Here is a 15,214-nt window from a genome sequence, read left to right as displayed (position 1 = left end):
TTTTTCTTTTCCCACCTACTTCCATTATTTTTTTAAGTGTGTTTCCATCCATTGTTTTATCTCTACCTTTTAGCCTATTTCAATCCCTTCCCCCCACCCCACCACTAGGGCTATCTGTACCTTGCTTGTCCTGCTTTCTACCCCTTAATTAACACATTCCTTTAGATAATATCACCACTTTCAACACCTCTTTGTCCTTTTGTCTGTGACATCTTTTGGTTATCTCCACCTATTACTGGCCCTCTATCCAGCTCTTCTTGTGTGCGCCCCCCCTCCCTTAAACCAGATTATATTTCTCCTCTTTTCTATTTTTACTTAGTTCTATTGAAGGGTCATTTGGACTCGAAACATTAACTGTGTTCCTCTCCACAGATGCTGCCGGACCTGCTGAGTTTTTCCAGGTATTCTTGTTTTTGTTCCAAAAATTTCATCTTTGAGTCTCATACACCCAAGATGCCTTGTTCTATAAGACTACTCTGATACTTACATGCAAACATACAGGTTCATAATTGGAATAAAACCTTCAGAAAGATGAGGATATGGCGTATTTTCATCCCCAGGCATCTATGTATAAAACAGGCAGGTTTATTTACAAGATATAAAAATACTTTAAAAAATACATTCCGTTTTCTTAACACACCTTTCAGAAGTTGGCCAAGAGGAGCTTAAACGCAACAAGAAATCTCCTGTAATGTTAAAGCCAAATACTTCAGGGCATTTAATCCAACATCGCGAAGAGCACAATGACATGCAACTCAAATATTCTATGAATTTGATAACGTCAAAACACTTGTAACTTACACTGACTTCAGTCTAGATGTTATTCTGTCTCCAAATATTAACAAATCAACTGTAACGCAATGCAACTTAAGTACCCTTAGGCGACCATGCAAGGAACTGCTCTAAAGTGAGTGATTTAGTGGAATTCGTAAATTAATCCACTAGTATGCCAGGATCAACGTTTAATAAGTTAGAAGGATTAATTATAGCTGATTCTGAAATAAATAAATGGCCAAGAAATGCATTTTGTATAGGATAATGAATGCATTCAAGTCCATGGGGAGAATAAAGAAAGGCCTATTCGTCTATAATTCTCAGTTTTCACATGTTACTTTGGGAAGCCACATTACGACTAATCCTACCATCATACTACAGTTGACGTGCGTGCAGAATTTGAGAAGAAAAAGACTACTTCATCATTTTTCCTGATATTCTTCCCAACATCCTACTAACCATGTAAAAGCAATCTGGTCGTGCATCAAAGACCATTTGTAGACATTTCATGTACAATCGCTGTACAGCATCCGGCTGTTGAAAGAAAATATTGTCATCAATGTGCCAGGCTCGTTATGCTTAAATACTTCACTTTCAATGCAGGAAAAGTATCAGCATCATTTGATATTTAATTATTAAACTGGGTAATATAGTTACCGTCTATTGTAAATTAGTTCAGTAAATGTCAGCTTTCAAGTAAACGCTTGGCTTCCTGCTTTTATTTTGCCTCTATAACAAAGTGTAGCAGCTGAAATGTCACAGTCACATACTAGGCATATCTGTATAATATAGTACATTTTCCAGAATAAAAATTACATATTACAAAAATTTGTACACCTACTCCTGAACTATTATGAGAAAATGCAAGAGTTTGTTGGCACCGTTTTTTAAAAATGGAAGTCACCTTGTATTTATTCAGTGCTTCAACAACAAACTTTCCCCACTCCACATTCAATCTCTTAGCTGCTATTCTATTTTGGTTATTATCTGGCTCCGCAGGCTCAACTTTCCCATTCAGAAATTCCTGTAGTAAGGTACTGTAGGATATTTTTATGAAAGGATTCACAGAACATGCCTAAACTTCAAACTATGTCAAACTTTAAAGTAGCATCTGTGTATTGATACAAGGATGATCTTTTTTTCAAAGATAAAATTTAACATTTTCTCTTCTGACTGATTTTTTTTTTTAAAACTGAAACCCTCTGAAAAAAAAAAGGACAGCTACAAAGTACAGCCAGAGTACATTAAGAGACTGTTACCAAGTAGAAGAAGGATGAGAGATCAGAATGCTGTACTGAAACAGGCTGCAAAAGCTGTTTACACACTGTCTCTCCCTTTCTCAGAAGTATTGTGTCCAGATTTGCAAATTAATTATCCTGAGAAGAAATCTACTGCAAACTGAAATCTTTTGGGAATAAACCGTGGAAATATGCTCCATGTAATTACACCTACGAAGACAACTAAACAAAATGGCTGCAATGTGGAATCACCACATCAAGCCCAGCTAAATGTATACTCCTTTGTTTTATCTTCTTCACGAACTGTAAAAATCCTTAAGCCTATCCCCTTATTCTGCTCTCTGTACTGGTGTGTGTGGGGGCCCAGGCAAACCTGTGTGATACATAAATGGTGATTGTGATTTAACTAGTTATTATTAATTCGGGAAATAGTTTCAATAAACTGTCTTTGTTTAACCTGAGAAACCCTGTCTGGCTAAGTCTCTACAATCTGAAAAGCTGACCTATCAAAGGTGAGTAGTATTGGCAAGTAGTATCTCTAGTATTGGCAAAACACATCCTCTCTAAATTCACAAAAAAACCCATTACAGGGGGTTGAATAGGGGAGTCATTTCACTCCTTCTCAACATAGTTGTAACAGAATTTTATAATTATACTAAATTTTAATAGTTACAGCAGTCTTTTTAGCTAGCACACAGAGATCTCAAATGGTATGCAATGATGGTTATAGTTTTGTAGTTTATTAACTTGCAGGATCAAAACAAAAAAAAAAACACTGGATTTTCTGAATTCTAATCAAAACACACCTCGTTCACTCTCCGAAATCTCTTACAAACTTCTTTCTAAATATGCACCTCTTCCCAAATTCCAGTCTATAACCTCTCCTTACAACAACTAAACCTCTAACTCATTTAGTAAGATATATATAAAATGTTACAGCTGACAGCTCAAACATATTTTATAAACGCACAAATGTCTTAAAAGAAAAACAATAATTTGACTATGCCTTCTAACCGTCCCAACTTTCTGTGAAGAGTACAGTGCTATAAAACTGACATTGAGGAACTAGCTTGTGATTGGCCTTAGGGGTGTGTCTCTAGCAATTAGATCTTTTAGCCCAAAAGGAACATAGCTCCACCACAATATAATGTGTATTGCATTGTTTAATACTCCTGTCCTTATAAAACAATGCTTATTTGGGTGCAAACATTGTGAAAGGGCATATTTACAACGGTTAAAAAATAGTAAAATGCTTACCTTTGATAAGTCAGCTTTTGTGAAGTTGTTAGCTTCTGATCCACCTAAAATGTGCTTGCGACAAAAATTCACAATATAATCCAATTTGCAAATGGGATACGAAAGCCTGTTCTCCTCCATTTGGGCTATCAAGAAAACAGGTATATTTTAGAAATCAGATTAGCCTTGTTTAACACAAGTGTACATAACATTTGGACAATAGCTAAGAAAGAGATCATAATTGTTCTCTCAATTTATTGTTAGTTACCAACATTTACATGTCGTCGCTTCTCATTTTTTGAGTATAGATCACCACCTCTATACAAACAAATACAGCATTATTCAAGAGACACTCACAGAACACAACACTTTCATCACCTCAGAAGAAAACTTCACATGCCTAAGATCTTTGAGACCACATATGAGAGCTTGTGAATTCTATCATATGATCTTGGGAAAAGAGTTATGGGCTTTTAATCCGAGAAATAAAGGTCAAGCATCCGAGAAAAGGGTGAAACCTCGCACAAAGAGGAAGATCGCACTGAAAGTTAAGTTAACCTTCTCCCTATTTATTCATCAACCACGAACTGGTGTCATGGGGTTTCACCCGGAAAATGCATTGGATTCAGCAATGATTTCCTCAACGGCTATTGCCCCGTGTTTGAGTTAACCTTTGATGGTGACTGCTTTCTGCAGCCAAACAGTATGCAGTGTAGAAAGCTGTGCACAGCAAGCAATAAAAGCACTCTCTGCAGCATCAAGCATTTCTCATTTGCTATGAGGGTTTCAAGATTTAGCTAAAGAATTCTAAAAATCAATTAACATGTTAATCTTCCAGTTACAAGATAGTGTGAAAAATTTTCCCATTGTTGGGGTGGGAGGGGGCTGGCGGAGAAAGAGAGCAGGAGCAGGTGCGGGCATGCACGCTTCCGATCGCCGCCTCCGATCAGGGATGCGCCATCATTTTATGTAGGCAGGCCAATTAAGGCCCACCCAGTGTGACGTTTGCCAGGAAGCACTATACATTCCCTGTGCAGGCGGGGGGGTGGGGGGGTGGATTCCCTCAGCTGAGTGTGCGCTTTTTCTCACATGTGTGCAAAAGAGCGCGCTGATCTCCCTGAGGCTAAGTGCTGCCTCAGGGAGATCGGCTCCAAATTTAAAAATGTTAAAGAGACAAAAACAAAATTTCTCCTCATGGGACACTGTTACAAGAGTTGGGACATGTCCATCACTTTTAGTGAAACCTTTATTAAATATTTAAAAACCTTCATGAAACCTCATCACGCCTGTGGGTGAGGTTTCATGCTTTTTCTTAAGCCCACTAGGGCTCCCGGCCTGCCTGCCAACACTAAGGTTGGACGGGCAGGTCCATTAATTATGTTAAGTACTTTTTAAATGGCCTCAGTAGGCCGTTGACAGGTCTGTGGGCGCACTGCTGACTCAGATGCACCCCCGCCAACTTGAAAATGGAAATGACGCGGGGTGACGTCGAGAATTCCACCCAATGTCATTTCGCGTCATTTTATGCGTCGGCAAGCGGGCCCGGCCTTGATTCATTGACCGGAAGACCCTGCCCAGTGTTATCAAAAATGACAAAGCACAAATGGCAAGAGTCCAATTCAATTAGACACTGGTGCCAACAGCAGCAAGGGAAAGAAAGAGACAGGAAAGAATCTAGAACAAGGCATCATATGCCTTGGAGATCATTTAGCTCACTAAGCCAACATAAAAGAAACTATAAAGGGAAAGTCTGGTGGCTTGTTTCCCCTGGTTGTTGACTCATTCAATTACATGGGAAATATTACCAAATAAGGAAAGATGGCATTTTAACCTTCCCAACCATGGTTAAAGATTGAAAAAAAAAAGTTCTCTTTGCTGATGAACATATGCAATTTGATTCAGGAATATCACGCCATAGATATTTAACAGTGTAAACTGACATTGAAAAATGGTATCCGGTCAGTGGATATACAAATTATCAAACAGGGTTATAGAATTGTAAGTAGAAACTTGATTCATAACACCATTACATCTTCAACCTGCTGGTGAGAATCTAAACTAAATTTCTAAGGCATGCGGCATGGTTTAAATTCCTATGAATTAAGTAATGTAAACCCTTATTGCATGAAGCTGCACTATTTGGAAAAGTTCCTGACTGACTTTATATATGAAGGGCAAATAAAAGTCAGAACAGGGCAGCTGCGGATCGGCATTGGCTAATGGCCAATCTCAATTCAAAGTGACAGATGGACTCAGATGTCTTGGAGAGAAAATTGCCTGCGAGAGCAAGGAATGCAAAAGTAATACATATCATCTCACTCATTTAATCACTTAACACAAACATCTCTACCCATAATTAATTACCCAGTAAGACTGACACTTATAGGAAGTGCATTTGATCCAGGTCTCTACAATTCAAAACACCTAATTTTTAGTAGCAATCAATAACAGATTGGAATTAATACTTAAATTAATCTTTAAACTGGGCTGCATAATAAAAGTTTGCCAAAGATTAACATTGAGATGCCAACAAAACAAAAGACACTAATTCATGAATATATTAATATTTTATCGCTAATTCAGCACTAAAACAGAAATTAAATAACCTATTGAAATTCTGATCCTGTCTTCAGTTTTATTAGCTTTATCTGTATCGAGTGACTTCTACTGTACTGGCATGGGTATGACAGAACAATTAAACAAACAACATAGAAAAGTTAACATCCTACACATGATTGGAGAGATGAAATTCACTAACTCAAAAGTCCATTATAACCCCAAGTTACTTATGGGCTATTGAACTTTTAAGGAAGGCATGTGTTTTTAAAATGACATACAAACAAAGACACTGAGCAAAAGATGGCTGAGAATGTAATCACTTTCTGGAAAATTCCTATGTGGATTATACTTGATCAACTAGTCCAGAGAGAACATGGGACGTCGTACCTAGAAATATGTTAAGGCCTACTTCACACAGAGACACTTGAAAGGAAGAGATGAATTGCAAAAGACTGAACTTTAATCTCCCGTGGCTATGCAGACAATGGAGACAATGTGATTAACACATCTTAGCAGAAACCATCTCCTGTTGAGTTATATCTCAGAATGTGGAAGTGATCTGAGTTGAAAGAAAACAGTCTATGGGTGAAAGACATGTTTGTTTTTTTTCCATTCCAGAAATACACAATGAAATGGGTTAAAAAGCTAGCTGCAGACCTGATTAGTGTGTTCTAGTCCTGGTGTGCTAGTGAGACTCACAGCAAAGGTCGACTATTCACCCCTTTGTAGCTTACAGGCAAAGTCTCTCTCTTTCTCTGTTGCTGGAGGCAAGTCAGCAAAACTATAATCAAAAAGGAAATAGGGCAGCCTCTGCAGTTAACCCGCAGAACCAAATGTCTCCGAACCAAGTGCTAAACAGCCAAAGTCAGCTGTATCGGAATCACCTAAATTAACGGTAACAATGTTTCATTATCTACTCCTCACAGGCAAGTCAAAGACTGATTCGTATATCTTTTTTAACTTTAACTTTTGGACTCAACTTCTCATTTCTGATCTGTATGCATGTGTATTGCATTTGTATTACCTTTTGCTTGGGTTTTAGTAACTAATAAAGTCACTCTTTCTGACTCAAGAAAGCCTGGTTAAAATGGCTCCTTCTAAAACATAAATACATTTGGATTGGGAAAAGGTATCCATAGAGGGGAGGAGGAGGGATCCCTCTTAAATTAACCTTGTTGCGGCTAAGGGGGTTGAATAAAGAAGGGGACCCAGCTCATTCCACCTCACCCAGGAGCATAACAAAATTGGAGGTCTGTTCAGGAAGTTAACAAATTGGGGACCTCATCCGGGGACTGGTTGTAACATCTGAGACTGAGCCTTTGCTACAGAATTAAAAGCTTCGCCTTTCAAAACATCACAAAAAAGTAACATTTACCAAAGAGAACTGAAGCTATCATCTCTGAACACCCACTGCAAAACCCATTTCCTACATACGAACATACATACATACGAGTTAGGAGCAGTAGGCCACTCGGCCCCTCAAGCCTGCTCCGCCATTCGATGAGGCCATGGACGACCTGATTGTAACCTCAACCCCACATTCCTGTCTTTCCCCAATAATCTTTTACCCCCCCCTCCTTGTTGATCAAGAATCTATCTAATCTATAATGATAACATTTTATTGGCTTTTCTAATTACTTCCTTAATACTGATTCCACCCTTGCTCCAGCCACTGCTGAATTTGACACAAACACAGCAGGCCTTTCACTTCCACAACACCACATGCCTCCATTCCCTACTTACACCTTCTTGCCACAGAAACTCTTACACATAGTTGCAGCCATTTATTTTCAATTCTCATTTAATGCAACCTTTATGCTTCCTAATATGAAAAATGTATTTTGCTACATTTCCTGCTTACCTAATTTGCTAGATACTTTTTTAACATGATGTTCTGTGTGCCTGTATGCCACTATAATGTAAAGTTGCTCATCAGAGCAAGGGTTAATGTGGGACTGGAGAATAGCACCACCCACGGTATGATGTATAGAGTCACATGGTAATAGATTGAGAGAACAGTCTAAAGAGAACACTCTGGAACCAGCCTGCCTGGAGGTAACAGCACCGTGCATGACAGTAACCCTGGATCTGTAAATAGTTAAAAGGTTAACAATAGAGGGCTCACGTTTAAATATACAAGTCTCAAGATCTCAACATTGAGACACCACCACGTACTATTATACAGCATAGTTGGCAGTGGTGGGATATCAGCAACATCAGTATAGTACAACATGGTTGGCAGCGGTGGGAGCCCCGAAAAAATATCACATCAGAGATAGTACCATAACCTGACATGGTGATCTGCGGTGATGAAAGGTGGCAGCTAAATGCATGAACCCAGAACAGCGTTCCAGGGTATGAAAAACTGAGATCAACTGAGGCCTAACTAGAGAGATGTGTACCTAAGAAGAAAACTTGAAGAAAAAGTTGCAGAAGCTTCACAACAGACTTGGAAGTGAGGAATCCATAGAGTGAGTGGAAGCCCATTGCAGAAAATTGCAAGAACCTGAGCGACACAATTCATGAGATACTGAGCGAAAATACAAAAATTGTATCTGCACTTATATTTTAGAATAGCTGACAGGCCCAGGGACTCAACATCCAGTGGGCAGCTGCAAGACAGCTGCAAGTAAAAATCAAAGGATTAGATAAAATGCAAAAATCAGCTGGCAGACAAAAGTTTAAGCAGAGCCTGCAGAGTATAAAAAAGAGAGATTAAACCTTGCAGGGTTTAAAAAAGAGAGATTAAAACCTGCAGGGTTTAAAAAAGAGAAATTAAAACCTGCAGGGTTTAAAAAAGAGAGATTAAAACCTGCAGGGTTTAAAAAAGAGAGATTAAAACCTGCAGGGTTTAAAAAAGAGAGATTAAAACCTGCAGGGTTTAAAAAAGAGAGATTAAAACCTGCAGGGTTTAAAAAAGAGAGATTAAAACCTGCAGGGTTTAAAAGAGAGAAATTAAAACCTGCAGGGTTTAAAAAAGAGAAATTAAAACCTGCAGGGTTTAAAAAAGAGAGATTAAAACCTGCAGAGTTTAAAAGAAGAGTTGACAGTTTACAATTTTTGAAAAAAAGCGTGCACATGCCGAGGCTCCCAAATCACGTGACATTCAAACGGAGACAGCTCGGAGTTTAAAAAAAATCTGCAGAGTATAATTCAAGAGAAAGAATTGCTGCAGTTTCAAAACAGAAAACAAAAAGCAAAGCAGCCACGATCATCAGGGAGCCCGCCAAAAGCATAAAAGCATGGGAAACTCGCAACAAAATAAGCCAACAACTACTGACAGCCTGAGTGTAAAAGAAAGTTAGTGCACTCAATTTTAAAGAGACAACACAATTTAAAGCTGTAACTATAAGAAAACAGCCATAGACAGAAAATTGGAAGAGGTCACAGAGCGAGGGCAACTCTGCCAAGGGCTACAGGAGACCCTAGAGAGAACGCAACTCCACCAGGGAGGCAGTGGCAGAGTGGTATTGTCACTGGAATGGTAATCCAGTAACTCAAGATAATGCTATGGGGACTCAGGTTCAAATCCCACCACTAGACTGGGTGCACGCAGGTGGTGAGGGAACCAACAAGAGGGAAAAACACACTTGACATCATGCTCACTTGCCTGCCGCAGATGCACCTGTCCATGACAGTACCGGTAGAGGTGACCACCTCACAGTTCACAAAGCCCTTTCTTCACAATGAAGATGCCCTCTATTCTGTTGTGTGGCACTAACATGCTAAATGGTATAGATTTCAAGCAGATCTAGCAACACAAGACTGGACTTGCATGAGGCACTGTGGGCCACCAGCAGCAGCACAATCTGTAACCTCATAGCCTGGCATATCTCCCACTGTACCATTACCACCAAGCCAGAGGATCAACCCTAATTCAATGAAGAGTGCAGGAGAGCATGCCAGGGATACCTGGAGGGTAGCACCTAAGTACGAGGTGTCACCCTGGTGAAGCTACAACACAGGGCTACTTGTGTGCCAATGGTATAAGCAGCAAGTGATAGAGATAGCCAAGCAATTCCACAATGGACAGATCAGGTCAGAGGCTAAGAATCCTGCAGCAAGTAACTCACCTCCTGAATTGCAAAAGTCTATCCATTATCTACAAGGCACAAGTCAGGAGTGTAATGGAATACTCGTCACTTGCCAGGATGAGTACAGGTCCAACAACATTCAAGAAGCTTGACATCATCCAGGACAAAACAGCCTGCTTGAGTGGCACCCCATCCACAAACATTCACTCTCTCCATCACTGAACCATGGTTGCAGTGTGCACCATCAACAAGATGCACTGCAGAAACTCACCAAGGCTCCTTAGGCAGCACCTTCCAAGCCCATGACCACTAACATCAAGCAGGACAAGGGCAGGAAACAAATGGGAACACCTAAAGTTCCCCTCCAAGCACCCACCATCCTGACTTGGAAATATATAGTCGTTCCTTCATTGTCACTGGGTGAAAATCCTGGAACTCCCTCCCTAACAGCACTGTGGGTGTACTTATACCACAGGGACTGCAGCGATTCAAGAAGGCAGCTCACCACCACCTTCTCAAGGGCAATTAGGGATGGACAATAAATGCTGGCCTAGCACAGCGACACTCACATCCTGCAAATGAATAAAAAAACTAGAGAATTCAGAGAGGGAAACTCTGCTGAGGATAACAAGTCCTCAGAGGGACGGCAAATCCACTGAGGTCAACAAGGGAACCCAGTGAGAGGCCAATTCCAAAAAAGGGGCCATGGGTAAAAGGGTCCAGAGCAAGGGCAGCAAAAGACCTGAGAGAATACAACAAAAGCCCCAGTGCAGTGGCAACAGAAGACGCCAGAGTGAGGATAATGGAAAACCCTAGAGAGAGGGAGCCAAATGACCCCAGAGCAAGGGACACAAATGACAGTGCGGAGTGAGCGGATGGCTACGAATGAAGCAAAGCTATCTGATGTACCTCAAAGAAAGCAAAACATGAAAAAAGCCAATGAAGCTGTTCTACAACAAAACGTTCACATCAGAGCTGAACTGGAAGCGCAAGATTCAAGCTGGGTATATACCTCTGAAAATGCACGATTATCTGAAGTCTTCAATGAACCATGCTGTTCAAGATCTACACAAGCAAATTTTAGAGACGCCATAAAAGGTACCCGGAGGAAGTAACAACTCAGTTTCACAGTTGGCAAATTAAAGCAGGAGTTGGCATAACTTAACCAGGTATGCAGCCAGGCAGAACAGCAGGCAGAAAAAGCAAACATAAAAGTTGTGACCCTGAAAGATTCCTTAAAGAATCAATATGTAGCCATGGAAAAACATGAGGAGCTAAAGAAGATGTTGAATACTACTTCAGAAAAAGCAGTGTTGGAATTATCAGTAGCAACAAAACCATGCACTGAAGTCCAGAGTGAGTGAATTGGCAAGAGATGAACAAGAAAATAAAAAGCTGAAAAAACTGATAGTCCTTCAAGATCAAATGCAAAAGGAATGCATAACCATTCAGCAACATGAAGAAATAAAGATTATCCTAAACAGCAGAATGGAAGCACGGCTGAAGAAACTCATGGAGACTATGCTTAATTATAGGAAAACTCAAGATGAAGTAAGCAAGCTTCGCAAAGAATAGGAGAACCTGTTGAATAACCTTCACATGCTGTAAGGTTCCCTCAGGACAAAGTTTATTCTTCTGGAAAGTTACAAAGAGATGCAAAACGAATTTAACATCACTCTGAATAACCTGGAGAACCAGCTGGCAGAGAAGGTTCAGCAATGTTCTATGTTTCAGGAGGAAGCCAAAAGCTACAAAAAACAGACTGAAGAGCTGACGAAGCAGTTGAAAGGAAAAGAGAAGGCATTGAAAGGAAAAGCCGTTAAACGTTTCAAACTACAAGCAGATAATGAAGCCATGCATTGCACAATTACATAACTGAAACAAGACAAGACTTTACCAGAGAATCTCAGTTCTCATATTTTAATCTGTTCAAAGTCTTGTCCATTCCTATCCATGTAACCTCCTCCAGCCTCCATCCTTCTGAAACACTCCACTCCTCTACTCACATCCAAAGTCTTCCGTTTCTCCTCCCTCCTTTAAAAAGTCAAATCTTGCAGCCAAGCTTTGAATCACTCAACAGCTTGAATTTGAGAGTTGCATATAATTTGACAAAACATCCCAAGTTACTTCATTGGGGTTTAATCAGACAAAATTTGAGACAGAGTCATGAAAGGAGATATAGCCTTATAGGTTACGGCACTTCTAGTGCATATACGTTATGAAGGTTTTTGTCTCTTTCACTCTATCAGAGAATGAGTTCCAGATCCCACCATCCTCTGGGTGAAAAAATTCCCCTTGAATCGTCTCTTAACCTCATACATCTTACTCTAAATCTATATCCACTGGTTCTTGACCCCTCACCCAAATGGAACAGGGCCTTCTTTATCAAGACCTGTTATAATTCCCTACACTTCAATTAGGTCTCCCTTCAGCCCCCTCCCAAAGAAAACAACCCTGGTCTTTCCAAAGGCTTTCCTCATAACTAAAATTCCCCAGTCCAGGCAACATCCTCGTAAATCTCCTCTGGACCCATCACATCTTTCCTACTGGGCAGTGACCAGAATTGCATGTAGAACTCCAGCTGTGTCCTAAATGGTGTTTTACACATTTCCAGCATAACCTCCCTGCTCTTATATTCTATGCCTCAGCTACTGAAGGCAAGTATCCTACTGTATATGCTCTCTTGACCACCATATCTACCTGTCCCGCTACCATCAAGGATCTGTAGACTTGTACTCCAAAGTCCCTCTGTTCCTCTATTTTTCTCAGTATCCAATTATTTGTGTATTCCCTTGTTTTGTTAGCCTTCCTAAATGCATTTTTCCACACTTCTCTGAAAGAACTCTATTTGCTAATGTTCTGTGCATTCATCCATTGACATCTGCCTGCAGCCTATAGCTTCCTTCATTACCAAGCTCATAGGCAATTTTTGTGTTGCCTAAAATTTCTTAATCATATCCCCTACATTCAAGTCACTGATATATACCACGCAAAGCAAGTGACCTAGTGCTGAACGCTGCAGAATCCCACTGGACACAGCCTCCCAGTCACAAAAGCACCAATTGACCATTACACTTTGCTTCCTGCCTCTGAACCAATTTTGGATCCAACTTGCTATTTGCCTTGGATATCATGGACTTTTATTTTCATGACCAGTCCACAATGTGGGTCCTTATCAATAGCCCAGTTAAAATCTGCATAACTCACACCAAATGTACTACTTTCATCAGCCCTTGTTGTTACTTCCTCAAAAAATTGTGTTAGTCACACATGATCTTCCCTTAACAAATCCACACAGACTGCCTTTAGCTAACGTGTCTTTCTAAATGAAATCCTGTCCTTTAAATTTTTTCCAATTATTTTTCCATCATTGAGTTGACTGACCTGCAGTTACTCAGTGTAGCCCCTTCTCCGTTCAATGGTACAATGTTAACTCTCCTCCAGTCTTCAGGCACCACATCTATAGCCAGGGAGGATCAGAAAATGATGGTCAGAGGCCCCGCTTTTTCTTCTCTTGCTTCCCTTAATAGCCTAGGCTGTCCATGTCTGGGGTCTTATCCACTTTCACATATATTAAACCCCTTGATACTTGCGCTCTCACTATATTAATTTCATCCAATACACTGTAAAGGCTCCGGCCCGGAAATCTATTGCTCAGAAATACCAGTTGTCCGGAAATTTTTTCAGCTGACCGAAGAGTTTGCGTCATCATTTTAATACAGTACTTTGGGAGCAGAAACATCAAGATTCAGTATTTGGATAAGTAAAACAGTTTTTAAAAAACTTTTGCTTTATAAATGTTTTATCACATGTTTCGGGTATATATTTATATCTACAGCATCCTATCAAAATTGTCCCCCTCACTTCTGCATTTAAGATTTATCCCACAAAGAAGCAATGGGGTTTCTGAGGCAGGCGGCTTTTCATCTGAAACTTTGACACCCCCCCCCACCCCACCCCACCCCAGTTTAACAGGAATTTTTGTCCAGCTGGGTAATGACGTCATGTCACTAACCGAGCATGCGCCTAAGGCCAGCCGGATCTCTCTGCCCTGCCCACCCCCCCCCCCCCCCATGTCATGTGACGTCATGTCACTAACCGAGCATGCGCCAAAGGCCGGCCGGCCGGCTCTCTCTGCCCTGCCCATCCCTCCCCCACCGCCATGTCGTCATGTGACGTCATGTCACTAACCGAGCATGCGCCAAAGGCCGGCTGGCTCTCTCTGCTCTGCCCTGCCCTGCCCACCCCTCCCCCTCCCCTTTGGAAAAAGTCTGTATTTTATACGTAAAGATTCTTAACATCGCAACTGAGGAAAGCTCGTTACAAAAGGTAAGGCGACATTACATAAACCAGCGCAAAAAGGGAAAAGTCCACCGGCGTCCCGCCACAACTGACAGAATTAATTCACATTCAAACACACGCAAAATAAAAGTCTGTCTAAAACTCCCACACACACAGCGAGAGAGACGGACGAAGGCGCCGAATTAACGGGAACATACCGCCTGTAATCCCCAGGTTGTTCTTTGCTGAATTTGTCCCCGCTCCAACCGGCCGCTCCGCTTCAATATTCAACTTTTGGCGCTTCCAGCCCATCAACTGCCAACGTGATGAGCTCACGGCGCAGGCGCGGCCAACGGGCTGTTCACCGGCCGGAGCGCCAGGAGGCGCTGTGTTGCCCCCCCCCCCTCCCCCCCCCGTGACGTCAACCATAATACATCAAGCCTCAATCAAGTGTTGAAGGCAGGGCCACCAATAAATCCCAAACCAAATAATAATAGCCCAATGCTGCGGATGCTGGAAGTCTGAAGTAAAATTGGCCCGCTGAGTTTTCCAGCACTTTCTGTTTAAATGCAATACTTCCCACACCTACCACACTTTAGCCGTGTGTGGTCACCTGTCACTTAAAAGATGCCCTAAGTGTGCCATTAGACACCGTGTGCTCTTTCTCCAGGGGTGTCTATGCCTGCCCCCATGGAGCAGGGCTACAGGGGTCAGTGGAAGCACTGGTGTCATAGAACACAAATGAAGGGGCACAGAAGGGCAATAAGACTGGCTAATGTTCACAAAAGCACAACCCAACTGAAATGATTTACAAGTAAAAACTTAGCTTCGTGGACTGCGTCTGTCCAGGCAGGTCATAGTCGATCTTTGTGGACTGCTGCAGGAAGAGTTGTGGCCACTGGCATGTGATGGCCATCCATTGTCAGTGGCAATGAAGGTGACCATGGTGCTCAACTGTCTTGCCTCAGGAATGTTCCAGGGATCATCTGGAGACATCTGTGGGATATCTCAAAGCAGCCATTGCTACATCAAGCAGATGATGGATACCATGTCCCAGAGGACAAGAACACAAGAAATAGAAGCAGGAGTAGG

General features: G+C 41.3%; 1 protein-coding gene across 3 annotated transcripts in view; it reads right to left on the bottom strand.

Annotated features, from left to right (window-relative positions):
* The window catches only part of nuf2 (UF2 component of NDC80 kinetochore complex), a 44,651-nt gene extending 30,197 nt beyond the window's left edge, over positions 1 to 14,454 (bottom strand). The window contains exons 1-5 of one of the 3 annotated variants that reach the window (XM_041208787.1): positions 14,341 to 14,454; positions 13,226 to 13,301; positions 3,270 to 3,394; positions 1,234 to 1,308; positions 488 to 564 (exon numbers count right to left, since the gene is read on the bottom strand). In XM_041208787.1, coding sequence (XP_041064721.1) covers positions 488 to 564; positions 1,234 to 1,308; positions 3,270 to 3,389 — 272 coding nt within the window. In that variant the 5' untranslated portion in view covers positions 3,390 to 3,394; positions 13,226 to 13,301; positions 14,341 to 14,454. Of the gene's footprint in view, positions 1 to 487; positions 565 to 1,233; positions 1,309 to 3,269; positions 3,395 to 3,605; positions 3,686 to 13,225; positions 13,302 to 14,340 lie in introns of those variants that run through there. The other 2 variants (XM_041208786.1, XM_041208788.1) reach the window with 2 other exon arrangements.
* Positions 14,455 to 15,214: the final 760 nt, after the last annotated feature.

The sequence above is a fragment of the Carcharodon carcharias genome, chromosome 16 (assembly GCF_017639515.1).
Source record: "Carcharodon carcharias isolate sCarCar2 chromosome 16, sCarCar2.pri, whole genome shotgun sequence".
Taxonomy (NCBI): Eukaryota; Metazoa; Chordata; class Chondrichthyes; order Lamniformes; family Lamnidae; genus Carcharodon; species Carcharodon carcharias.
This window is presented reverse-complemented; position numbering and strand designations above follow the sequence as displayed.